At 46.7% G+C, this 27172-nt stretch overlaps 1 protein-coding gene across 1 annotated transcript in view; it reads left to right on the top strand.

Annotated features, from left to right (window-relative positions):
- Positions 1-27172, top strand: part of IGSF21 (immunoglobin superfamily member 21) — a 237216-nt gene that overhangs the window by 54340 nt on the left and 155704 nt on the right. The window contains exon 2 of the mRNA XM_081871132.1: positions 23348-23460. Coding sequence (XP_081727258.1) covers positions 23348-23460 — 113 coding nt within the window. The remainder of the gene's footprint in view (positions 1-23347; positions 23461-27172) is intronic.

Here is a 27172-nt window from a genome sequence, read left to right as displayed (position 1 = left end):
GAAGACATTCTCATTCCCCTGGAAATGGTGAAGGGGGCTTTGGAGTCATGCCACCAGAACGTCCACTCATCCTATCAGGTGAGCACTGTTGCAGACCAGTGCTCCTTCTGCCCTCCGTGACCTGCCAGCAGAGGCCCCAACCTTTAGGCCACTTCCCGGGAGGCAAAGGATGCCCCTGGACTGAGCTTGCTGCCCAGGAAATGTATTCTGCCCGATTGCACAATTGGCCAATCGAGAGCGGTCATTGGGGCAGGCTACTTGTAGGGGGCGGGCCTGGTTGGGCCTGCTGTCTTTGCTCAGGTCCTTGCCCTGGGGGTTTAAAGAGGACCTGTGGCTGAAGCTGACAGCCACTCTACCACTGGATCACCCTCCTTTCCTCCTTCCCCATTGATCTGGTGTGTGCTGATTGAGGAAACTTGCTATGGACACCGTTGGTCGCCGTATTCGGGACCAGGTTAGAATATTTCCCATTTGGCAAATTGGCTCCGGCCATCTGGTTTTCACCATTCTCATAGCAATCATCACAACTTTGGCAGCTTAGGTACTGAGTGGGCATACTGTTGGACAGAGGAGAGGTTGTACCCTCTGCATGCCCTTCCTGAAAATGGGGCATCCCATAAAAGGGATCTGGGGAGATGCCAGATGCCTGGGAAGGGCTAGAGCCACAACACTCCCAAGCTGCAACCCAGAAAAGGAACTACTCTTTGATGTAGGCCAATAACTCCCTCTCTTCCGGTTGACCCCAAATTAAGTACTTCCGGCAGGAGTGTCAGCAGGGATGTGCTCTATGTATGTATCTTCGAAGAAAGTTGTGGCCTGATTGACCCTAAATACAACTTGTCGTGTCTCATCATTTACGGTTATGACGGTCCATCAGGCGGGGACATGACTGGGCATGCACAGACGCATAGCAAGGTCAGGGGGTGCCCGGTGTGATTATTATTTTTTTTGTCACCACCCCACATTGCAATTTTTGGGAACATTGCCCAGAGTTGTTGAGCTGTTTTTTACAGAGGGTACCCCAAAGTTGTTGAGAGATCAGCCTGGCACCCCTCGGCGGCTGACGCTCACATCCCTGGCGGGTGGATTTTCGCAATCATCATTGTGAAATGATCGCACAAATATGCCTGACCGCTGGGCATATTTGCTCAATCGGCAGTTGGATTTTCACAATCGGCGGGCGGCGCTGGCGCCCCCTGGCAGGCCAGCAACCCCCCCCCCCAGCGATCATGAAAATCCGACCGCCAAACACATAAAACCCCACCAGGGGGTTCAAATGCCACCCACCAGGGGGTGCCAGGCTGATCACCGGGCATATTTGTGCAATCAGAGGGCAGATTTTCACTACGACAATTGCGCCAATCACGAAAATCCACCCGCCGGGGGGGCGAGCGCCGCCACGCAGATCTGCCGGGGGGGGGGTTGTCACCCCCCAGGCATGACACCCAGGGTGGACCGCACCCCCGCACCCCCCCCTTGTGACACCCCTGGACACACAAGCCCCTCTTGCCCCATGTAAGGGGACATTCCACCTGCCTCTTTCCTGACGAGACAACCTCTGTGTTTTGCAGCCCGCCAAAGCAAGTGTTTTGCTGAGCCCCCATTGGGCTGCCGGCCTGCATCCAGCTTCCCACAGCCCTGAACCAGAACTGCAGCTCGGAGTCTTTGTTAACTTTTGCAGCCACACACCTCCAGCCACAACAGATGTGGCTCTGATCTCGTAGCAGCAGAAGGCAATGGGGGCCCTGAGGGCCTTTGCTGTAGGTCTGCTACACTCTCCCTCCCTCCCTCTCTCTCCCTCTCTCCCTCTCTCTGCAGTGGCATCGATAAAATTGAATTGTTGTATTGGAGTGTAAACATCTCGGCTTCTCTGTGTGTGTGTCTAAATGAAGGCCAGAGGTGCAAAGTCTTTTGTGTGTGTTTGCATAGCTTTCTGGACTTATCGACAAGACAAGACGGAAAAAAGGGGACCCTGCTGGGAGATGGTGGATTTGAGTATTTAAATAAGGCACTGGGGCTGCCGGGGTGGGCCGGAGTAGAAGCCCAAATGTCAACAACATTAGGCACTCTGACAAAGAGAGAGAGGGGGAGTTTGTCTATCTTTGCTTCCCTGTTCCATTGCTGGAGCAACACCCATAAGTTTGCATTGAGCATGTGGCAATGTGCTGTCTGATGAAGGGACACAGCTCAAAGCCAGAGCACTGGTCCTTGCATGCAGACAGTGTTGGGGCATGTGCAGAGTGTAGGGATGTGTATAGCCACTAGGAGAGGCTATATTAGCTAGATATTACCCTACCGTACAGGTGTTTGTGAGTTTAGCAGAGTGCACCCCTTTTGTGGCAAAATGAGGATTCAGCTGGTTACAGCCTTTTGGGAGAAGCAATCCAGGATGCCTTGGTGCATTGCTGGTGCATTCCCCTCCCCCCCTTCAAAACAACAGTAGCACAAAAACAGTTGTCTTAGAATAAAATAGAGTTTATTCACAGTTCCCATGCAGTAGCAACCTGGAGGCAGGCTTAGTAGCAACCTGGAGGCAGGTTGCAGCTACAGGTACATCTGTATATCTAAGGATGATGGAGTCTGAGTCTTTTGACCTCAGACTCAACAAGTCACTACATCTCTGTAGAGATGCAGTGGTAGAAAGCGCATGGCGATGGCGAGCGAGCAGGATGGAGTAAGAGAGAAAAATGAGGATGTGACCAGCCTTTTTAGATGAGTTACACCCATCTACCTGGCTGCACCCAGGGGGAAGTGGCTCCCACCGGGAGGACAGAAGTCGTCCCTGTTCAGGGAGTATATCTGGCGCTGTGGTGCAAAGATCCCTCTGGCGCCCCCCCCCATTTCCCAGAGTTCCCAGACCTTTTTACAGCTTTGTGGGGCTGGAGGAGGCAGGCAGCAGCTGGAGGGTGGCTCCTCCAGTGGGGAAGAGGCAAAGACTCCAGGCACGGCGCTGCTTCAATGAGGCAGGTGAGGGTGGCAAGCTGATGCCAGGAGGCACTGCGCCCAGCCTCTGCCTCTTTCCTAGTGCCCATGCCACGGTGGCCATGGCAGGCGGAGGCTCTGGGCACAGCACTGCTTTGGCACAGCATGGCAGAGGCGGGTGAGGGCAGCAAGTTGATGCCAGGAGGCCACCTCTTCCCTGGCGCCCTACAGAACTTGGCGCCCTGGCACCCTGCGCTACTTGCCTCTATGGGCAAGACACCCCAATCCCTGTTGGATCCCCATTGTGCTGAGTGCCCATTCTAGCAAACAAGAAATGTTGGGCTTGCCTGCTCTTTCTGGATACCCCACACTGAGCGCCCATTCAACATGCCAGCAGAGTGGGCCAATGGAACAGATGGTTCTAGGTAGGGCCAGTCCCTTTACTGACAGCATAATGCATTTCCACAGCTCATAGCTTACATACATTTGTAATATACTTTCTTCCAGCAGTGTACAGTCCCCTGCAGTGTCCCAGCACAGATTAGGCTCTGCCAAACTTGCTGCAAACCCAAGTGCATTTCTACTTTAGATTGTGCCGAGTCACTCTCTCATGCTTGCTGACTCACTCTCATATGTTTTAGTCACAGGTGCAGGGCAAACACACCCAAAATTCAAAGCACACCCTTTCTTGTCCTTTTTCTCTGCATGCATAAACCCTTATACATTGAGGGAAGGCTGTCTCTTCCCAAGAAGGCAGTGGTGGCCACCAATTTCATGGAAGAGAGGGAAATTGATGGCCATTAGCCATGAGGGCTATGCTCTGCCTCCACAGTTCAAGGCAGCAATGCTTCTGAAGACCAGTTGCTGGGAACCACAAGAGAGGACAGGTGACCATCCAACTTCCATTTAAAAACCTCCAGTGAAGGAGAGTCCACCAGGAGACTTCTGGGGCAGTGTGTTCCACTATCAAGCAGCTCTCATCCTCAGAAAGTTCTTCCTAATGTTTGGTTGGAACCACTTTTCTTGCATGTTGAGTCCATCAGTTTTGGTACTACCTGTTATATACTGAGTTGAATAGGATCCAAAATGCAGCAGTCTGATTGGTCCTAGAACAATAGGATTCAGAATGCAGCAGTGTGATTGGTCCTACAGCAATAGGACCTTTGGAGCACCAGGAAACAAGCTTGCTCCATCTTCCATGGGACAGTCCTTCAGGTATTTGAAGAGCTTGAAGAATGGAGTTGAGAGATGACCTAACCTGGGGAGAAAACAGCAAAGACCTGATGAAGAGAGCAGAGCAGAGGTTATATTTTCTGAGGATCCTCCGGAAAAATAATCTCTCAAAGGACCTGTTGATGACATTTTAGCATTGCACTGTTGAGAGTGTATTAACTTACGGTCTGTGTGTGTGGTTTGGGAGCTGCACGGTCAGGGGGAAAACAATGCTGTCCAGGGTTGTAAAGACTGCAGAGAGAATAATTGGGTGCACTCTTCCCACCTTGGATCAAATCTATGCTTCCAGGTGTCATAAGAAAGCTGCAGAGATAGTGCAGGACAGTGCACACCCCAGAAATGATCTCTTTCAGCTTCTGCCTTCTGGAAGAAGATATAGGGTTATAAAGACTAGGACTAGCCGCCTGAGAAACAGTTTCTATTCAAATGCAATTTTGGTTTTAAACGCAGTGTAAGGTAGTCTCTATGGGAGTATATTGTATTTAATTATGGGGTATCAGAGTTTTTAGGGGGCTAACCAGGCTGGGATAGCTGGGATAGCAGGCTTGTTGGTTTCTGAATGTCTGATGTAGATTTTCAATTTTGTTGTTCTGTATGGGAGAATGACAATAAAGATTACCGTATTGTACCGTATCATACCTCTCAAACTTCTCTTCTCCAGGTTAAACATACTCAACTCCCTAAATTGTTCCTCATAAGGCTTGGTTTCCAGACCCTTTGTCGTCTTAGTTGTCATGTTCCACCTCAGCAATATGCGTCTTAAACTTTGGTGCCCAGGACTGGACACAGGAGGCCAGGTGGAGAACAGTGTAGGCAGTACTAATCTATATAAGACTTGTGGAACTGACTCTGTATACGGCATCTTTCTGGGTTCTGTGTCCTAAGCAAGTACCAGTGGCAGAAGGTCACAGTTTCAGTCCATAGCAGCATTTCCAGCTAGGACTGGGAGACCTTCCTTGCCTGAAATCCAGGAGTATCACTGCCAGTCAGTGTAGGCAGTATTGAGACCAATGGTCTGACAAAAGAGACTTCCTGAGTACCTATTTAAATTAGCTGTTGCAAAACCTGAGGACTGGAATCTTACTTTATTTTTGAAGGAAAGGGCTGTAGGTCATTTGCAAGGGGAAAGGCCCTAGCTTCAGTCTACAGCATCTCTAGGTAGGGCTAAGTATTTTCCCTACCTGTGTCAGTGCAGAGAATATTTGATGATCCAGGGGTCTGACTCAGCATCAGGCAGTTTCCTAGCGTGTGCTTGTACTCAGAAGGAAGACTTGTAAAAGATGAACTGTGGTAGAAAGGTCACACATTAATTGGTTAATTGGTTGACTAATTATAAACTTGTTAGTCAATTATAAACTTTTGAGGATTTGGCAGGAGGAAAAGAAATCAGACACTTATGACAAGGCATCTCAAACTGATGCTGACACAAAGGGTGAGACCATCTGGAATAATAGAATCATAGAGTAGGACGGGACCCTCAAGGTGTGGGAATGTTCAGGGAAGCAGAAAAGGATATATTGTTTATTAATATCCTTCCTAACTTGGGCTAGCAAGTTCCTTTACTTAGCAGAGTTTGACATTCCTCTTTTAAACACACAGCAGGTAGCTCTCTCACTATTAGCTTCCTGGTAAGTTCCCTTACAGTGGACGCTCAGGTTGTGAAAGTGATCTGTGCAGGAGGCAAGTTTGCAACCCGCAGCGTTCGCAACCTGTGCAAGTTGCGATTCGGCACTTCTGCGCAAGTGCAATCGCCAAAACCCGGAAGTAACCCATTCTGGTACTTCTGGGTGCGGTGCGGTGCGCAACCCAAAATTGCGCAGCCCAAAGCTTCTGTAAGCTGAGGTATGACTGTATGCTTCTTAAAAGAATAAACACACTGCACACTTTTTAAAAAGTTTATAAAGTTTATTAAGTATATAAAAGAAGTTGACTCACATCATCAGTTCCACAGATGGATCTCTGAAGGCAGACTTAGTTACAAAGTATATACATGTGGATTTATCCCATATGGGGATAATCCCTGTGTCCTCTGTTGGCTGGAAGTCCACAGAGTATTTCCAGCTTAAAAAACTGCTCCAACAACGGAGGAAGTCAAAGAGAGGGAGTGTGGCTGCATGCCTTGTCCTTCTGTTACCTGGACAGGTGAGGTCACACCCACCTCTAGTCACGTGCAAAGGAAGTATGTCCCAGCCAGGAGGAAACATTCCCCGTGTGTCCACTCTAGGAAAACAAGGAATGTTGTACTTGACTGCTACTTATGCATCACATCCCACACAAGGGTCGTCTAATCCAACCCCTTGCAATGCAGGAATCTCAACTACAGCGTCTATGGCCACCCAACCTCTGCTTAAGAACCTGCAATGAAGGAGAATCCACCATTGTCCAAGGGAGTTCGCTCCACTGTAGAGAACCTGTATCTTAGCAGAAAATTGTGCTGAATTTTCACATGGACATTCACTTCTCTGAATTTTGCAATACAGTTCTCCAGGCAAGCAATGTTTACAAAAACAAATATATTAGTAAAATAACAGGGGGGAAATGCATTATATTGGAAGAAATTTGCCCTAAACTGCTGGTGATTATTCATTACAACTTTTTTATTTTTTTTTTAAATGCAAATTGATGTGGAAATGAGGAGCACCGGACTTAAGCTCGGAAAAAGGCTCTCAATGAATACTAGCCTCAGTGGGTATGTTCTGCCTCCATGATCAGATGTAGTAAAACTTCTGCACTCCAGTTGTTGGAAACCAAAGGAGGGCAGAGGGTTCTTGTGCTCAGATCCCGCTTCTAGTATCTGGTTTCCCAGTGTGAGAACAAGATAGTGGACTAGATGGACTGCTAACTTGATCCAGCAGCATCTTCTGATGTTCATTAAGGGTCTGGAAACCAAGCCTGATGAGGAACGGTTGAAGGAGCTGGGTATGTTTAGCCTGGAAAAGAGAAGACTGAGAGGAAATATGACAGCCAGCCTGAGAGGGTGTCAGAATCCGCAGAAGACAGAATCGAGATTCAAAATCACCTTAACAGATTGGAGAACTGGGCCCAAAATAACAAAACCAATTTCAATAGGGACAAATGTAAGGTTCTGCACTTGGGCAGTAAGAACCAGCTGCATAAGTATAGGATGGGGGAGACCTGGCTTGCCAGTAGTGCATGTGAAAAGGATCTAGGGATGTTAGTACAGTGGTACCTCGGGTTACATACACTTCAGGTTACATACGCTTCAGGTTACATACGCTTCAGGTTACAGACTCCATTAACCCAGAAATAGTACCTCGGGTTAAGAACTTTGCTTCAGGATGAGAACAGAAATTGTGCTCTGGCGGCGCGGCAGCAGCAGGAGGCCCCATTAGCTAAAGTGGTGCTTCAGGTTAAGAACAGTTTCAGGTTAAGAACAGACCTCCGGAATGAATTAAGTACTTAACCCGAGGTACCACTGTAGACCACAAGCTTAACGTGAGTCAGCAGCGTGATGATGCAGCAACAAAATGTAATGCTATTCTAGGTTGCATCAGCAGAAGTCTAGTGTCCAAATCAAGGGAAGCAATAGTACCACTCTATTCTGCCTTGGTCAGACCACATCTGGAATACTGTGTCCAGTTCTGGGCACCACAAGTTAAGAAGGATATTGACAAGCTGGAACATGTGCAAAGGAGGGCAACCAAGATGACCAAGGGTCTGGAAACCAAGACTTATGAGGAACAGTTGAAGGAGCTCTTTAACCTTGAAAAGAAGTGACTGAGAGGGGACATGATAGCCATCTTTAAATATCTCAAGGGCTGTCCACATGGAAGATGGAGCAAGCTTGTCTTTTTCCTGCTACAGCGGGTAGAACTTGAACCAATGACTTCGATACAAGAACTAAACATCAGGAAGAACTTTCTGACAGTAATAGCTGTTCGGCAGTGGGAACGTTCTACCTCAGAAGGTGGTGAACTCTCCTTCCCTGGAGGTGTTTAAGCAATGTTGGTTGGCCATCTGTTGAGGATTTTTTAGCTGAGATTCCTTCATTGCAGGGGGTTGGACTAAATGACTCTCGGGCTCCATTGCAACTCTACAGTTCTATGATTCTGAAAATGAGAAAGCACAACTGACAGGTTCATCTGTCCCTAGTAGCATGACGCCATTCCTCCAAATGCATCGCGGTGCCCTCTCAGCCGTGCTGCGAAGTCCCTCATGCAGGTGACCTTGGCGTGGTATGGGTAGGGAATCTTTTGCAGTCCAAACACATGCCAGCCCACCCGCCCACCGAACTGAATCAAGGGCCCTGGAACACAGAATGATTTGTATGCTCAGGGAGACGTCACCTCCTTTTCAGAATGGAGAGAGGCGGTTTGAGGAGCTGTTTTTCAATGTTTGACACAAGCGTCTCTTTTGCTCTTGTGCTGGACCAGATAACTATCAATAGCTGGAGAGATTAGAGTCTCTCTCTCTCTCTCTCTCTCTCTCTCTCTCTCTCTCTTTGTGTGTGTGTGTGTGTATTCTTTAAAAGGGAGGAGCAGAGGCAAAATGAAGATGGAGAATATTGGCTTCTACAGACACAAACAGAGCCCCTTTGGATTATATCTGATTTTTTTGATTTGCCATGAAATGAAGCGGAATATTGGGAGATTCAGGACAGATAGAAGAAATTGCTTCTTTTTTCTATATAATTTCTTAATTATATTTTTCCAAGATTTTCACAACAATCTTCAACTCCAGTAATTACATTGTTTCATATATTGACTTCCCACCCTCTCCTCACAGTGTTGTTGTTTTTTTACTAAAACTTTGTTTTGTTTTGCTATGGAATCAGCTTGCTGATTCATGTTCCTCTAAGACCCCTAGATGCTTTTCACAAGTACTGCTAGTAAGCCAGGTGTCCCCAGTCTTATATTTGTGCAGATTCTCCTTCCTGCCTAAGTGCAGAACCTGAAATTTGCCCCGATTGAAATGCATTTTGTTAGTTTCTTCCTAGCTCTCCCATCTGTTGAGTTCGTCTTGAATCCTGATTCTGTCTCTTGAGGCATTGGCTATCCTGCCCGGTTTGGTGCTGCTGTAAACAAAATCTGCCCTTTTCCCTTATGGGGTATCCAAGAGCCCATATAGAGTCCTTACGTAGGTTCCCTACCGGTAGGAGAAAATAACAATCAAAGAATATTGAAAAGCAAAGCAGATAATAAGCCTGATCTTTATTGATCTGTTGCAACAGGGTCCTCACTCACCACAACGCAGGAGGGAGGAGGAACCCAGAACAATGGCGCGCAAGGCCTTATATGGACTTTTGAAATTGCCACCCTGTAGATCAAGACCACCCCCAGAAACATCATACATACATCACAGAAGGGGTGTAACCTAAGACCACCCCTCAGATACATCATACTTACATCACAGAAAAGGCGGTCTAAAACAGAAATTTGAATGTTGTTTTTCTCCTGTCGTTGTTTATCTCCTGTCTGGCAGTTTACTTGATTGAATACCCTGCTTACTTGATTGGATTGCCTGAGGAGCCTGGTCAGTCTTTTGTAATGATAAAAACTTAGTTCCTGGGCCATGTCACAGGCTCACACCCTATTCAAACACAGACATACCCTTAAGACAGGATTTGTGAAGGAAAAGACAATGGGGAGGCTTTTCCATTTTCCTTTGACCTTGCAGAGAAAACCTTTGGTCAGTTTGGGACAGTTTGGTAATGAAAAATGGTTCCAGGTCGGTCTTCTTGTGCTGATCTATGCATGTGCTTGGTTGGTACGCTTATGAACATTTAACATATATCTAGGACCTCAAAGTGGGACGCGGGTGGCGCTGTGGTCTAAAGCACAGAGCCTAGGACTTGCTGATCAGAAGGTTGGCGGTTCAAATCCCCGCGACGGGGTGAGCTCCCGTTGCTCGGTCCCTGCTCCTGCCCACCTAGCAGTTCGAAAGCATGTCAAATTGCAAGTACCGGTAGATAAATAGGTACTGCTCTGGCGGGAAGGTAATCGGCGTTTCCGTGCGCTGCTCTTGTTCACCAGAAGCGGCTTAGTCACCTGGAAGCTGTACGCTGGCTCCCTCGGCCAATAAAGCGAGATGAGCGCCACAAGGCCAGAGTCAGTCATGACTGGACCTAATGGTCAGGGGTCCCTTTACCTTTTACAGATCAGATGAGCATCCCCTCACTTCGCTCTTCCAAGTTGTTTATAAAGACATTGAACAGCAACAGGCCCAGGACAGAACCCTGCGGCACCCCACTCGTCACTTTTTTCCCAGGATGATGATAAAAGACAAGAGACCAACTTGTGAGCCACTTCAGCTTCCTGCCTGATTATCGCAAAGCTATGCCACCAATCAGGTTTGGCTACCTGCCGATGGCACCAAGGGCAGAGCCATTTCAGAGCAAGGGCGTTGCTTTATGGATCGGCCAGCATTTCTGAAGTGATTGCTGATATATCGCGGCAAGCGGTGGTGGGAATTCTGGGAAGGCCAGCAAGCAGTTCCTGAGAAACCTCCAGCTTGTACTAAAAGCACAATTGGTGGAAGGAGTTTTTAAAAAGGAATTCCTCAGGTTAGCCTGGCACTGTGTGGATCCCAATATTACACACACACACACACACAGAGAGAGAGAGAGAGAGAGAGAGAGAGAGAGAGAGAGAGAGAGAGAGTATGGAACACAATCTGTGTCTTATCTCCCACTCCCCGGTTCCTGTTGTTGCCAAACTGGCAATTTCACCCGGGCTGCATACTTTCTTCCAATCGCTGCTGTTTATCTGCATCAACAACAAGCAAGCAAGCCTTCACTCTGTTGGATCTCGACATTTCATTAACATGCAGGCTGCTTTTTTTTTTAAAAAAAAAACACAGCCGGCAAATATCAGCCATGTCTGGGCTCTCCTGAGTTGCTCTGCTTACTCTGATAAGACTCCCCATCCGCCCTGCTGATTCATTGTGGATCCAAGCGCCTGGGTTGGATAAGATGCCTGCTTTTCCAATTCTGCCAGGGTGGTGCGCTGGGGTTGGGGGTTATCAGCAGCTGATTAAAAGCCTGCGATTGTTGAGGTTTGCAAGTTTGGGAGGGGAACTGTGGGCTTTTTTTAAAAAAAGTGGGGGGGAGGAGAGTTCTGTCTGTATCTCTCCTCTCCTGGGTGCAAAATACTTGCTACTGCCGCAGGTACGTGTTACTGCTGCTACTATGTGATACTTCTTTAATGTTGATAACAGGATGGGTGCTATGAAAAGCAGGGATGTGATGATGAGGCTAAAGGCTCGGAATCTGTATTTTAAGAGCATCAAATGAGTCCTGCTGGATCAGGCTAGTCCCGCCCAGTGATGTAGCGTGGGTTGTCAGCACCCGGGGTAAGACAAGTAATTTGCACCTCCTAACCCGTGGATTTGCGCCCCCTAACCCTATCCCCCAGATGTTGCACCCGGTGCGGCCGGCCCCCCCCCCCCTGCACCCCCCACGCTACGCCACTGGTCCCGCCTCCTGTTCTCACAGTAGCCAACCAGATGCCCAAATGTGAAGCCCCCAAACCATACCCTCCAACATTTCCTGATGAAAATAGGAGCGTTCTATTCCATCATCATCATCATCATCATCATGATGGGGTTTTTATTATTTATACCCCACCCATCTGTCTGGATTGCCCCAATGTAATAAAACATTAAATATTATACGGGGGCTGCCTTCAGATGTTTTCTAAACATTGTCTAGTTACTTATCTCCTTGGCTCGGGGGTCACATAGCTCCAACATTTCTGTGATGAAAATAGGGACGTCCTAAGGAAAAGCGGGACATTGCGGGATCAGATCAGAAACTGGGATGGCTTCTGTAAATCCAGGACTGTCCCTGGAAAATAGGGACACTTGGAGGGTCTGGAGTCTGTATTTTAAAAGCGTAAGAAGAAGAGTCATGCTTGATCAGGGCAAATTGGGGCCCACCTAGACCAGATGGCCACATGTGAAGCTGCAAAACCAGGACCCAAGCATGAGAACACTCTTCTCTCTTGCCAATAAGTATCCACCTCTAATTCAGCTATTCTGAACAATATCCTTTCAGTAGGCCTTCTCTGCCATGAGTTTACCAAATTTGATGAGAAGGTATCTAGAGGATCACTGAAAAAAGAAAGGGATGGGGAGGAAAAATGAAATATTTGCACCTAGAGGTAGCAGATCTGGCCACCAACCAAACTTTCTTTCTTTCCCCAATATTTTCTCTTCTGGGCTAGTTTGTCTTGGAAGACAACTTGTCCGTCTTGCCAATCCAGTAGGTAAGCAATTTGTTTCAGACCGCCCCCCCCCTTGGGCATTTTGGCACTTTCTCAGATGAAGGGAGGGTGGGGGAGAGGAGAAAATAAAAAGCTGCTGTCTGTATCCACCGCAATCAGCCCGAGCTAAACACTTTCTCTCCCAGCCGAGCAGCGCAGGGGTGTGAAATCGAGATTAGAGTGCACGAGATTCTATATTTTTTTCCCCCTGACTGCCTCCATGAGTCACAGGGTTTGGTGTTAACAAAAATATAGATCTAAAAATTCCACCAGTGTAGGAATAATTTGCTTTGGATTTCTTGTTAGGTTTGTTGTTTTGAAGGCAGTCATAGCGGGCATCTGTGTTGTTGTTGTTTAGTCGTTTAGTCGTGTCCGACTCTTCGTGACCCCATGGACCAGAGCACGCCAGGCACTTCTGTCTTCCACTGCCTCCCACAGTTTGGTCAAACTCATGCTGGTAGCTACGAACACACTATCCAACCATCTCATCCTCTGTCGTCCCCTTCTTCTTCTGCCCTCAATCTTTCCCAACATCAGGGTCTTTTCCTGGGACTCTTCTCTTCTCATGAGGTGGCCAAAGTATTGGAGCCTCAGCTTCACGATCTGTCCTTCCAGTGAGCACTCAGGGCTGATTTCTTTAAGAATGGATACATTTGATCTTCTTGCAGTCCATGGGACTCTCAAGAGTCTCCTCCAGCACCATGATTCAAAAGCATCAATTCTTCAGCGATCAGCCTTCTTTATGGTCCAGCTCTCACTTCCATACATCACTACTGGGAAAACCATAGCTTTTACTATACGGACCTTTGTTGGCAAGGTGATGTCTCTACTTTTTAAGATGCTGTCTAGGTTTGTCATTGCTTTTCTCCCAAGAAGCAGGCATCTTTTAATTTTGTGGCTGCTGTCACCATCTGAATATGGTCTGAATCAGGCATCTGTACTGGGCATCTATTTCCCAACAGGGACCCTGCTAAGAAGAAGAGCCCCCTGGAACTGCTGCTTCTCTTCACCATTGCATCATGTTTTCTCATTCACCCATCTGTTGCTGTGGTCCAGGACTCACTGAGGAAGAATCATCGTTTGGAAGGCAACCCCCAAGGGTTAATTCGCCCAACCCACTGAGGTGCAGGAATCCCAGGTACAGATGCCCTGGCAGGTGGCCATTCAACCAGTGGTGTAGCAAGCAAACACAATTAAAACCAAAATAATTCTAAAACAGCTGAAACATTCTATAAACAGTTACAATTAAAAACATTTAAAAAGCACTTTGTTTTAAAACATTCTTAAAGGAATCACAGTTCGCAACATTCTTCCACCCAATGATTACCGGGTTTCCAGGAACAGTTTTACCCAGCCGTCCAATGACTGGGTAAACAGGATTGCTTTCAAATTCCTCCCAGAAGTCACTTGGGAGGACATTTAACAACAAGGGAACCACCCCCAAAAAGGCCCTGCTGTGTGCCAACCAGACAGTCCCAGTTGGGCATTCTGGAAGCTGTCATAAATCTGTCCCTCGCCTGTCATTCACAGATAGTCTTCCTGCCAGAATCAGGCTTCTGTGCCTTAAAGGCTTTGAAGCTCTTCCCTGATTGGTTGGTGTCAGTGCCACCAGGGATCCCAGGCTTGTGGGCAGTTAATGAAAAGGGTCTGTCACTGGAGCTGGAGCAGTAATTTTAGTGCTGAAAGAAGACACGTAAACAAATATTGGATATGAATGGAAAGCAGGTTGTTTTTTCTTTCTTCCCCTCCTGCATCTTATCTACCCAACACCTTTCAGTGCCAGAGTTCCTTGGAAGGCATGGTGGAAACTTGGCCATTCATGAAGGCCTGAGGGATATCTGGCTGGGATTCAGCCTGTGTGCTTCTGTTCTGGAGAAGGAGATTGACAGGAGTCTAGCAGTCCAACATGCTACTTGGCAAGTTGATGAGGACTAACTTGAAAGGCCCTGTTTCCTTAAAATTAGCTTGGCTGATGGTCAGGGATGGTGATGGGAGTTGTGGTTCAGTTGTGCTTTTCTCTACCCTTGAATTAAATGAAGGCAGAATTCTGACAGAAATAGCTAAGGGCAGCAAAGGCAAGTGATGGTCAGAGTTGTGATGGAGGGCAATGAAGGCAAGTGATGGTCAATGTTATGGTAGAAGTATCTAGGGGAAGTAAAGGTCTAGTTTAGGGTTGGACAGTCCGTGGCCTTCAAGGTTTTGTTGAACTACAACTCCAACCAGCATGGACCAGTGGCCAGCAATGATGGGACCTGTTGTCTGGAAAGCAGCAGGGGCTGAAGGTTAAGAACATAAGCATGTAAGAAGAGCCTAAATGGATGGGCCAAGCTTGCAAAAATTTACCATTTGCCCGATAATAAATGTTGGAAATGTAATGAGATTGAAGGTACATTCTTTCACCTTTGGTGGACATGCCCAAGGATTAAGACGTTCTGGGAGGTGATTTATAACGAAATGAAAAAGGTATTCAAATATACCTTCCTGAAGAAACCAGAGGCCTTTCTCCTGGGCATGGTCAGCCAATTGGTGCCAAAGAAGGATAGAACATTTTTCATGTATGCAACAACAGCAGCAAGAATACTCATCGCGAAGTATTGAAAGACACAAGATTTACCCACCCGGGAAGAATGGCAGATGAAGTTGATGGACTATATGGAACTGGCGGAAATGACTGGCAGAATCTGAGACCAGGGAGAAGAGTCGGTGGAAGAAGACTGGAAAAAGTTTCAAGATTATTTACGGAAATACTGCAAAATTAATGAATGTTAGAAAAATGTTGGAATGAAGTTATATGGCTTTAGTAGAAATGTTATAAGGAATTAAGTATAAATAGATTAATAGAGTATCAAAGGAAAAAATAAGGTTAGAATCTGTTAAGATAATTATAGGATAGAAAACAGAGAAAGATGGAAAGGAATTGCTGAAACAGTTAACAGAAGTGGAATACAAAAAGGGAGGTGTGAGGAGGTCGTGGAAATAAGTGAATGAAAGATATGATACTGAAACTATTTGAAGTGTTTTAAATTGTTTTTGTTTTGTTTTGTTTTGTTAGTTTAAATGTGTTGGTGCTGTGTAGTGTTTTTGTGTTGTATTGTATTGTTTTTATTTTTTGTAGTGTTTAAATTGTTAATAAATATTATTTTAAAAAATAATAATAAATGGATGAGCCAATATGGAGCCATATAGACCCAGCACCCTATTCTCACAGTGGCCACCCAGATGCCCATGGAAAACCAGCAAGCAACTTGCAAGAGCAACTCTCCCCTCAATAGCCACCGAGAGCTCTCTCCTCTTTGAATTTGTTTTCTCCTAATGCCATCCAAGTCGGTGGCTAATGACTACCTCCTGTGGAAGTGAGTTCCACAGTTCCACTCCCTGCTGCATGAAGAAGTCCTTTTTATCTGTCCTGAATCTTCGATTATTTAGCTTCATTGGAAACCCCTGAGTTCTAGTGTTATGAGAGAGGGAGAAAAACTTTTCCATGTCCACTCTTTCCATGCCATGGAGAGTTTTATAAACATTTATCACGTTGCCTCTTCCTCACCTTTCTTCAGCTAAAAAGTCCCAAATGTTGCAACCTTGCCTTTGTAGGAGAGTCTCTACATCCCCCTTCATCAGGTGAGGAAGATGGCTTTTCAACCTGGACTTTTAAACTCTATCAATATGGTTATTTTTAAAATGGAAGGACTCAACACCCCTCATTATCCTATCTTTGTGAACAGACATGCCCCTTGGCCAACGAGCAGCCTGGAATGTGTTTGTTCCACCGCTCACCTCTCCCTGCACCCTTCTCCAGGTGCCCTCTCTCTGTAAGAACCCGTTCCTCTTCCAACCTCTTCATTCTTTGCCATGCATTAATCTGAGCTTTCTTCCCTCCCCCCGCCCCCACCCCATAACAGTTCCATTAAGAAATTATTTACATTTCTCAAAGAACGCCTCTGTTGCCTGCTCCCGTGTCATTTCCTCAGCGCGGAGATGGAAATTGCGGAGAGTGAAGTGGGATCTCTCAGAAATAAGCCCTGTTGAGGTTCCATCATGGATTACGGTGACAAGAGAGCCAATTTCCTTTTCAACAGGATGATGGGGTTACCAGGGAGGGTACAGGTCTAAGAGGACTTCCTGGCAGAGTGGGGCAGACAGATTCTCTCCCCCCGCCAAGTGAGATTGTATTAGCTGTGTGTTTACTTGCTGTCTCCTTAGTATTCAGGATTAGCAAAAACTGTTTGGTACCTCTCTAGGACGCAGGTGGCGCTGTGGGTTAAACCACAGAGCCTAGGACTTGCTGATCAGAAGGTCGGCGGTTCGAATCCCCGTGACAGGATGAGCTCTTGTTGCTTAGTCCCTGCTCCTGCCAACCTAGCAGTTTGAAAGCATGTCAAAGTGCAAGTAGATAAATAGGTACCGATCCAGCAGGAAGGTAAACAGTGTTTCCGTGCGCTGCTCTGGCTCGCCAGAAGTGGCTTAGTCATGCTGGCCACATGACCTGGAAGCTGTACGCCGGCTCCCTCAGCCAATAAAACAAGATGAGCACTGCAACCCCAGAGTCGGCCACAACTGGACCTAATGGTCAGGGGTCCCTTTACCTTTCCCTACCTCTCCATGAAAGTTTTGGCACTTTTGAAAAGGAAGGTTGAATCTACCTTCTTCCAAACCCATAACAGCAATGTGAAAAGCTTGCTGGATCTGACCCATCTAGTCCAGCATCCTGTTCTCACAGTGGCCTACACAGATTCTTATGAGAGGCAGATCATAGCTAGTTTGGCTTGTAGGCATTGATAGCCTTCTGCTCCAGGAGTTTGCCAGATCAACTTTCAAAGCCATTAAGCTTAGTGGAAAGGGGAGTTTTTCAGCCACTAAGTAGAAGTTGCCTTATCCTTTGTGTTGACTGGAGACAATCGGGGAGGAAGGAGGTGAAGATGGGCTACTGAAGATGGGCTCCTAGGGTCACTCTTGAGGAAGTGCATGGTGTTCTGCGGAGGAGTTGTTGTTCTCTATGTTTCAAAGCTGCGTGTTTAGGAACCCAGAGAATGCAAGGTGCGTCATTTTCAATATAATGAAGTGCAGATCCTGTCATGCACAATTGTGCTTCAAGGATAGCACAGTTTAAGTCCCTGCAAAAGGAAAATATTCATTGGCCCATGCATGTGTCCAGAAAAATAGCTGAAAGGCAACAAGTGGAGATCTGCACTGATTGTTGACAATAGATCCCTAATTATGGTTGTATCATCTTAAGATGGGAGCGTGGCTGTCACAATCGTGGAGGAACCTTCATGTCACATAGAAGAGGGAGAAAGGTTGTTTTCTGCTGCTCCAGAGAAGCGGACACGGAGCAATAGTTCCAAACTACAAGAAAAAAGATTCCACCTAAACATTAGGAAGATCTTCCTGACAGTAAGAGCTGTTCGACAGTGGAATTTGCTGCCAAGGAGTGTGGTGGAGTCTCCTTCTTTGGAGGTCTTTAATCAGAGGCTTGACAACCATATGTCATGAGTGCTCTGATGGTGTTTCCTGCTTGGCAGGGGGTTGGACTCGATGGCCCTTGTGGTCTCTTCCAACTCTATGATTCTTTGATTCTATGATTCTAACCCTGCACTTCTGAATTTATAAGCAAAGAATTGGAGAGCTGGAAGGGACACCAAGAGGCATCTAGTCCAACTCCCTGCAATTTAGGAATCTCAACTAAAGCAACCATGACAGATGGCAATCCAGCCTTTGTTTAAAAACATCCAATGAAGGAGAGTCCAAGGAAGTCTGTTCCACTCTTGAGCAGCTCCTGAAATCTCCTTCCTTTTAGACATTCATTCAGGTCCTCCCCTCTGGAACAGGAGAAATCAAGCCTACTCCATCTCTCATGAGCATAGCTGTCAACTGTCCCTTATTTGGCGGGAAACTCCCTTATCCCAGCGCCGTGTCCCACAGCTGTCCCTTACTGATGATGTCCCTTAAATTTCCCGGGTTTCAAAGGAAGCAGCTCCTCTCCCTCCCTGCTGGCCAGGGAGGAGGGAGGCTCCAACTGTGTTGCTTGGCTGCATTGCTCATCCAATAAGGAGTCTAAGAACGACTGGGGGGTGGAGCTTGCATGCCTTGTACCAATCAAATCGGCCGCATCGCCTGGGGACTCACCTTTGCTCAGCACTCAGGTGACGGCGGTTTTCCTTGCTGCATCCCCTTTGACGGGTTGCTGCGCCGTGGGAACCACCACTTGAGGCTTCGTTTGGCTGCTGGCTGGGCTTTCTGCCTTTGACTCAGAGGGGCTCAGAATTTGAACATACCTGTGCTCTGAAAATCCCTTATTTTGGCTGCTGATCCCTTATTTTCAAGGCTGCTGGTCCCTTATTTTCAAATCTGTAAGTTGACAGCTATGCTCATGAGACAGACCTTCAGATATTTGAAGATGGCTCTTGTATCACCTCTCAGCCTTCTCTTCTCTAGGCTAAACATACGCAGACTCTCTCACCTGTTCCCCATCAGGCTTGGTTTTCATGCCCTTGATCACCTCAGGCGCCCTCCTCTGTATACATTCCAATTTGTCGATATCCTTCTTATACTGGGGTGCCCAGAACTAGATGCAGGATTTCAGATGGAGTCTGACCAAGGCAGAATTTTTCTACTATGTTGTTGATTACAAGGGCCTTGTTATGGGTCTCTTGCCCGCTCTGAAAAAGAGATAAAAACCTTTTGCCTTCCCTTCACTCTGCAATCCCAGCCACTCACCAGGCAGGCCAAAGGGAAGTGGCAAAGAGATGATTGCCTTGTTTGTAATTCATAATGCATTTCCCTCAAGGTGCTTTTCCAGAGCAGTCAAGAGTGGCACTGGCAACTTGGGCCCTTCACTGGAAAAACTATTTTTTTTATTTTATTTTATTATTTTATTTTATTTTATTTTATTTTATTTTATTTTATTTTATTTTATTTTATTTTATTTTATTTTATTTTATTTTATTTTATTTTATTTTATTTTATTTTATTTTATTTTATTTTATTTTTAAAACCCAACTGCTTCCCACTTAACCTTCCTTCCCCCATGCCTACCCTACCAGAGCAACCTTTGGGAGGGGCCAGAATAATAATAATAATAATAATAATAATAATAATAATAATAATTTATTATTTATACCCCGCCCATCTGGCTGGGCTTCCCCAGTCACTCTGGGCGGCTTCCAACAAAGATCAAAAATACATTAAAATGTCACACATTAAAAACTTCCCTGAACAGGGAACAACCTTCAGGTGTCTTCTAAATGTCAGGTACAGTGGTACCTCGGGTTACATACGCTTCAGGTTACAGACTCCGCTAACCCAGGAATAGTACCTCGGGTTAAGAACTTTGCTTCAGGATGAGAACAGAAATTATGCTCTAGCGGCACGGCAGCAGCAGGAGTCCCCATTAGCTAAAATGGTGCTTCAGGTTAAGAACAGTTTCAGGTTAAGAACAGACCTCTGGAACGAATTAAGTACTTAACCCGAGGTACAGCACCACCCGCGTCCATTTTCCTAGTTAAGACCCCTTGAATCCCTCCGAAAAGAATAAAGACACCACAGTCTCATTCATAAGCAATAAAAAGAAAGCTTACACAGCGGAGCACAGTGTGATCCCTGAAGGCAGGCTTTAGGCTTAATGTTTCAAACATATGCAAACCTAGTGACTGCATGCTAGCAGTCCATGTGGTGCTGTGGTCTAAACCACAGAGCCTAGGGCTTGCCGATCAGAAAGTCAGCGGTTCAAATCCCCACGACGGGGTGAGCTCCCATTGCTCGGTCCCAGCTCCTGCCCACCTAGAAGTTCGAAAGCACGTCAAAGTGCAAGTAGATAAATAGGTACCACTCCGGCGGGAAGGTAAACAGCTTTTTTGTGCACTGCTCTGGTTTGCCAGAAGCGGCTTAGTCCTGCTGGCCACATGACCTGGAAGCTGTCTGCAGACAAACGCCGGCTCCCTCGGCCAGTAAAGCGAGATGAGCGCCGCAACCCCAGAGTCGGGCATGACTGGACCTAATGGTCAGGGGTCCCTTTACCTTTACCTTTAGCCAGGAGAATATTAGAACACATTTCAATCTGGGCAAGCCAGATTGAATTGTGTATTGTCTTAAGAAACTCACACAAGTTTGCAACCAGTTTTCCACTGTGCGACAGAAGGGAAATGTAAACTCTGCTAAGTAAAGGAACTTGCTGGTGCAAGTTAGGAAGGATATTAATAAACAATATATCCTATCCTGCTACCTTGAATATTCCCACAATAACAGCTCTGCCTTCTTTTAATGTGGGGATAGGGGAGTTCCTACTCTCCGGGTGTTGCTCTACTATGACTCTCATCATCCCTGACCTTTGCCCAGTTTCTTACTGGGATCACCAGTGAGATGTAGAGTGGAAGGTCGCTCCCAAACACCCCTCAGCTCCCTTGACCATAAGACGAATGCAGCAAGCACCGGCTTCATTGCCCACAAGAACGTCACTGAAATGGGAAGGGCCGTAGGTCAGCCGCAGAGTATCACCTTGCAAGCAGAAGGCCCCGTGTCAGGGAACTGCCATCGGAGACAGGAGAGGAGGTAAGGCACAGCAGCGATGCAGGAGAAGGACCCAGTAGGGAGAGAGAGCTCACTTCCACTGGGGAAGGAGATAGGCGTTACGCTAGGAAGAAAGGGGAGGTTGAGGGAGCTTCGGAGGGAGGGCTCCGAGACTGTTCCAGCGAGACCAGTGGGGAGAGCACAGGGCCTCCGCTTGGGACGCCCACTCTGCGCAGAAAGCTTCCGCGCAGGGAGGCTAGGCGGAGACTTGGTGTCAAAGAGCTTTTATGTTGGAAAAAGTTCAGGAAACGCCCACTGACGGATTCTGCCAGTGATTGAGACAGCCACTGAGGAAGGGCAGTCCAGCCGGGGAAAAGTTTGACCAAACTACTCAGCTTGGAGCAGTTTGTCCCTTACGCACAAGCAACCCCACATCCCATTACAGCACCGGGTTCGAATCATGACACCCCTCTGCCTCAAACCCTGGAGAGCCATTGCTTGCCAGTCCGTGTAGAGAATACTGAGCTTCCCCTTGGATAATTTTCAAATGACTCTTCCTTTTTCATGAACCGATGGGTGATGTTATTTCAAAAAAACCCACTTGAATTAACCATTAGCATTGTCGCCTTAAGGAAAACTGTCAACGAGATCAGTCTTGTCTCCCAGTAAGCACCCTCCCCATGGGGACAGTGAAGCTCTGAGCCCCACCACCTGTTCCCCGAGGGTTTTGGTTTGTCTCCTTGAATCTGCTCCTCAGCAGAGCGCCCGCGACTCTCTGACAGAATCTGTGGGATATCTCTTTCCCCAGCCTTTTATAACACTACTGGAGCATCTAACATGTCTTGATGGAGATAGATCTCCGGCAATAAATCCCTCCCATGGCCATGTCTAATTCTTAAATATTGCAGCTTATTTTGCTAAATGTATCTTAATAGGCGAGGCATAACCGTCCTCGCTGAGAGGGGAGTGAGACGGATGGAGCTGTTTGGAGTAATGAAGCATCAAGTTAATGAAGGATCCGGCGTCCGGCACTGGACGCAATGAGAGGAATGGATGTTGGTGGGAGGCGGCGGGGAGAGCGAATAGTGGCAGCTGGGGGCTAATTCCTTTTTTATTTTTTAAATCAGTGATCTGTGTTTTCTCTCGCTTCTTAATTAATCTTGCTGAGTCCTTTGGAAAATGTTGTAGGGGCTGGTTTGGTGAAGAGGCAGTTATGTACCTGGGCCAGTGCCGTATTTACATACAGTGGTACCTCGGGTTACAGACGCTTCAGGTTACAGACTCCGCTAATCCAGAAATAGTACCTCGGGTTAAGAACTTTGCTTCAGAATGAGAACAGAAATCGCGCGGCGGCAGCGGGAGGCCCCATTAGCTAAAGTGGTACTTCAGGTTAAGAACAGTTTCAGGTTAAGAATGGACTTCCAAAATGAATTAAGTTCTTAACCTGAGGTACCACTGTATAAGCTAAACAAACTTAGGGCTCCACTCTCTTGGGGGCCCCAAAAAAATTTAAAGGGGGGAAATGGATGTACATTTATAAAATACAAGATAAACAACAAATAAAATAAAACCTACATGCAGCAACAGTGTTTTGTGTTGTGTAGGCTCCTATGATGTAAGTAATGGGCCCCGCCTGCTAGCCTGCTCCCTAAAATATTCAACACAAAAAACAGTGACAATTTGTTGTTGACAAAGGACAGCTGGACATATAAAGGGCCCCATTACCTTCAGTAGCTTAGGGCCTCATCAAACCTAAATCCGGCCCTGACCTGGGCTGAGGTGAGTGAACCGCCCTGAGGCCCCCAGGTATAGGGCAGTATGTAAATAAAATTAATAAGAGCCTCTGGGTCAGGCCCAAAGGGGTCCATCTAGCCTAGCATCCTGTTCTTTGTTGTTGTTGTTTAGTCGTTTAGTCATGTCCGACTCTTTGTGACCCCATGGAGCAGAGCACGCCAGGCACTCCTGTTTTTCACTGCCTCCCACAGTTTGGTCAAACTCATGCTGGTAGCTTCGAGAACACGGTCCAACCATCTCGTCCTCTGTCATCCCCTTCTCCTTGTGCCCTCCATCTTTCCCAACATCAGGGTCTTTTCCAGGGAGTCTTCTCTTCTCATGAGGTGGCCAAAGTATTGAAGCCTCAGCTTCACGATCTGTCCTTCCAGTGAGCACTCAGGGCTGATTTCCTTAAGAATGGATTCTGTTCTTACAATTGCCAAATTCTTTCCTTGTCCTCCAAGCCTTGGCCACCAAGTAATTTATGTGGTGTTGTTGTTTTTCAGATAATGGTCAACTCCACACATTTTTACACTAAAGCAACAACCGCAAATCTTATGTGGTTTTCATTCTAGGGGGCAACTGAGGTTCCAGCAGCCCATCGACGTCAAGAGCTCCCGAGAGAGAGAGCAGAAACCTTTCAAGGTGGTTCTCGCATTCTCACCTGTCTTCTTCCATCTTTTTTTGTGTCTCAGGTTACCTGACGGTCAGCATCGAGCCGCTCCCACCTGTGGTGGTTGGGGATGCCGTCACTTTGAAATGCAACTTCAAGACGGATGGCAGGATGCGGGAAATAGTGTGGTATCGGGTAAGCGAGCCAATCCTCCTTCATCCCCCAAAAGTCCCTTGAGCTGCTGTTTTGTTTTGTTTTGTGAGTGTTTCCATCATTATTTACTCGCTCTGTTTCTATCTCACCTCTAAGGAGCTCAAGGTGGTAAATGTAGTTGCGTGGTGAGTTCCCGCCCCTCCCCCCAGTGGAAATAAAGACACATGACACAGATATTTAAGGTTAATGGGCTAAATATGGCCACAACTTTATTGGTTACAGGTGATGAGCGGTATTGGCTCAGGCATTGGTCCTAACCGACTATCCGGCTTCAGCCTGTTCGCTTGAAGTCCGGGAAGGGTTAACCACCAGTAGGGGGAGTCCTGCTGATACACATCAACTAGGCATTCCCCCGGGGGCACCACTCGGAGGCATGCCTTAGGCCCTGGCCTCCATAGGCTTCGGACAGGGCCACGCTCCCCAGAATCCTTTATCGGACTACCCTTCAATATGCGGGGGACGTGGTGGCGCTTCCTCCCCCCCCTTCCATCTACATAACAATACCAATACCAATGCCTAACAGCCAATATCAAGGAAGTTGTGACGATTTGCTACGAGGTAGGCAAAAAACCAAGTGGCTGGTGCCAATTTGCCAAGTGGAAAAATTCCTACCAGGCCCCTTAACGGCGACCAACCGAGGTCCATAGCAAGGTCAAAGACGAAAAAAACCTTAAAGGGCGGGAAACTGGAGCAGCTGGAAGCAGCAAAGAGGGGGATCCCAGGCCGCCCCTGCATTAAATGGAGCAGGCCACGCCCCCCCCCCCCGATTGGCTGGCCAGGGGATGATGCGATCGGGATTCCCCCAATTGCGCGGAGGCTGAGAGCCAGCCCCCGCATGCAAGGTGGGAAGGTGAAGCCCGCAACCCCACCTCCTTCTACGTCAGAAGTGGCTTTCTCCCTCCTTCCCATTTTGCCCTCCCAGCAACCCTGTGAAGTAGGTTAGGCTGAGAGTGAGTGACCGGCCCCCAAGATCACACCTGGAGAGCTTCACCTTTCATTTGTTTCCTTGTTTCGTAAAATTCACCCACTGCTTGATTGCAAAACAGACGAATGAACAAACTCAAAGCAGTTTACACAAAGGATAAAACAATAAAATTCTCAATAAAAATGGACAACAAATAATTCAAAACTTTCAGAATATGGCGAAGACGCCTGCTTGTTATGAATAGGCAGGGCGTACCCAAGTGTAGGTGCTGCCATACATATTTTAATTATGTATTTTGTGTTTTTTTAGTGTGTTTTTATGTGGTGAACAGCCCTGAGATCTGCAGATATAGGATGGCATACAAATTTTAATAATAATGAAAACCCTTGGGATCCCTTCCAACCACAGGGCATTGTGTAGATTCAACATTTAATTGTACCTGGAGTTGTTGAAGTTAATGGGCCTGGCTAACAGAGGCCTGTTAATTTAAAGGGATTGCTCCTGAATAAAACTGAGTTAGTGGGACATTGCTTTCAAAGAAACATGCCTAGGATCTTTAGAAGGTTTTTAAGACTGCAGTGCATCTTCCGGCTTGAAAGATTGGTGACTGGGAGTGGCCGCCGAGACCGTAAGTTAGCTCCAAGTACGTTTTTGAGCACAATTCAAAGTGTTGGTGCTGACCTTTAAAGCCCTAAACGGCCTCGGCCCAGTATACCTGAAGGAGCATCTCCACCCCCATCGTTCAGCCCAGACACTGAGATCCAGCGCCGAGGGCCTTCTGGCGGTTCCCTCACTGCAAGAAGTGAGGTTACAGGGAACTAGGCAGAGGGCCTTCTCGGTGGTCGTGCCCGCCCTGTGGAACGCCCTCCCATCAGATGTCAGGGAAATAAACAACTACAGTGGTACCTCGGGTTACATACGCTTCGGGTTACATACGCTTCAGGTTACATACGCTTCAGTTTACAGACTCCGCTAACCCAGAAATAGTGCTTCAGGTTAAGAACCTTGCTTCAGGATGAGAACAGAAATCGTGCTCCGGTGGCGCGGCAGCAGCAGGAGGCCCCATTAGCTAAAGTGGTGCTTCAGATTAAGAACAGTTTCAGGTTAAGAACGGACCTCCGGAACGACTTAAGAACTTAACCCGAGGTACCACTGTATCTGACTTTTAGAAGACATCTGAAGGCAGCCCTGTTTAGGACGTTTTTAATATTTGATGTTTTATTGTGTTTTTAATGTTCTGTTGGGAGACTCCCAGAGTGGCTGGGGAAACCCAGCCAGATGGACAGGGTACAAATAAATTATTATTATTATTATTATTATTATTATTATTATTATTACTATTATTAAAGAACTCCAGCAACCTGAATGTTTGCGGGGTGCTCCCAAATTTGACACATTTAGGTACGTAGCGGAGAGATGGAGAGATGGAATGATCAACGGCGGAAGGGGTGGTGGTGGAACTGACCCAATGCACAGAAAGAAAAGGAAAGAGAGTATGAGCTTGTGCATTAGCAGTCTGTGTCAAACACCATTTAGTTTCAGGTCACCTGGGCAGCTGCTGGAGCCGTAGGTCCATTTATCTAGAAACCCATTAAGTCTTTTCGGGAGATGGGGGGAAATGACAGGAGTTTAACCCTGCCCGAGAAGCTGATTGTCTTCCCCTTTCTCGGGCTGCTGCTCTTTCCACTCATTCTGGGCCAACCTGCCTGCGGAAGACGGGAGAAAATCATCGGATATCTTGGCTTGGTTTGCCCCTGGTAGTGCTTCTATTTTAAAAGGAAGGGGAGAGAGAGAGAGAGAGAGACCTCTGCTCTTCCGCAATCTGGATTTGTATTTATTTTGGCCTCAGAAGTCTGCATCAGACTTGGAAGTGTGCATAAAAATGAGGTCACTATATTGGGGGTGGGTTGTGTGTGTGTGGATTTTCAAGGGCAAAAGCAGCGATTCGAATGCAAGCGGCCGTGTTTTCTGATATCATCTCCCCAACTTGTTTTTCATTAAAGAAAAAAGTTTGCTTATTGAAATATGTATCGACTATACTTTCATAGACGTAGAGGAAGAGGGCATGTAGCATACAAAATCTAAAGATGTAAGCATGGATAAATACTGGTTGGTTAAAATGGAATCATGGAACAGTAGATCTAGAAAAGATCACAAGTCCAACGCTGTGCAATATTGTTGTTTTCTAGTCCAACGCTGTGCAATATTGTTGTTTTCATTGTTGTTATCCCACCTTTTCCCCAGATGGGTAGTCAAGGTAGTTTACAAAAAATAAAGCACAGATAAAGTTCAGAAGGCTAAAAGCATATAAAAGATAATATACATAGGTCATGTTTCCCTAACACTCACAATGCGAAAATTCACTTATCAGAAGACGAGGAATTTGTACTCCCAACTTTGCTATACACACTGCAGATTCAGAATTTTTTACTTCTTTGTTTGTTTTTTCTTCCTCTTCTTTTCATCAGTCAAAATTCTGTAGGAACATATTTGAAATTGCCCCATAGGAATCAATGGAAATCTCCAACTTGTTATGTGAACGCTCACATAAGGATCAGTTTCTAGGGAATGCATTGTGTTCGGAAAATGAGACCTGCGTGTAGTTAAAAAGTAATTAGTGTATAATAGAATTGAGACAACATAAAAATGGGCCTACGCCAATCAAACAATACCACTCCAGCAAAAAGAAACCTCCCTGCAGTATGAAGTATGCAATAAAGGAGAGTTCCATAAATTATAGGCTCACCAAAAAAATTCCTCTTAAGCTCC

This window comes from Podarcis erhardii (assembly GCF_964252035.2).
Source record: "Podarcis erhardii genome assembly, chromosome: 7".
NCBI classification, from domain to species: Eukaryota; Metazoa; Chordata; class Lepidosauria; order Squamata; family Lacertidae; genus Podarcis; species Podarcis erhardii.
This window is presented reverse-complemented; position numbering and strand designations above follow the sequence as displayed.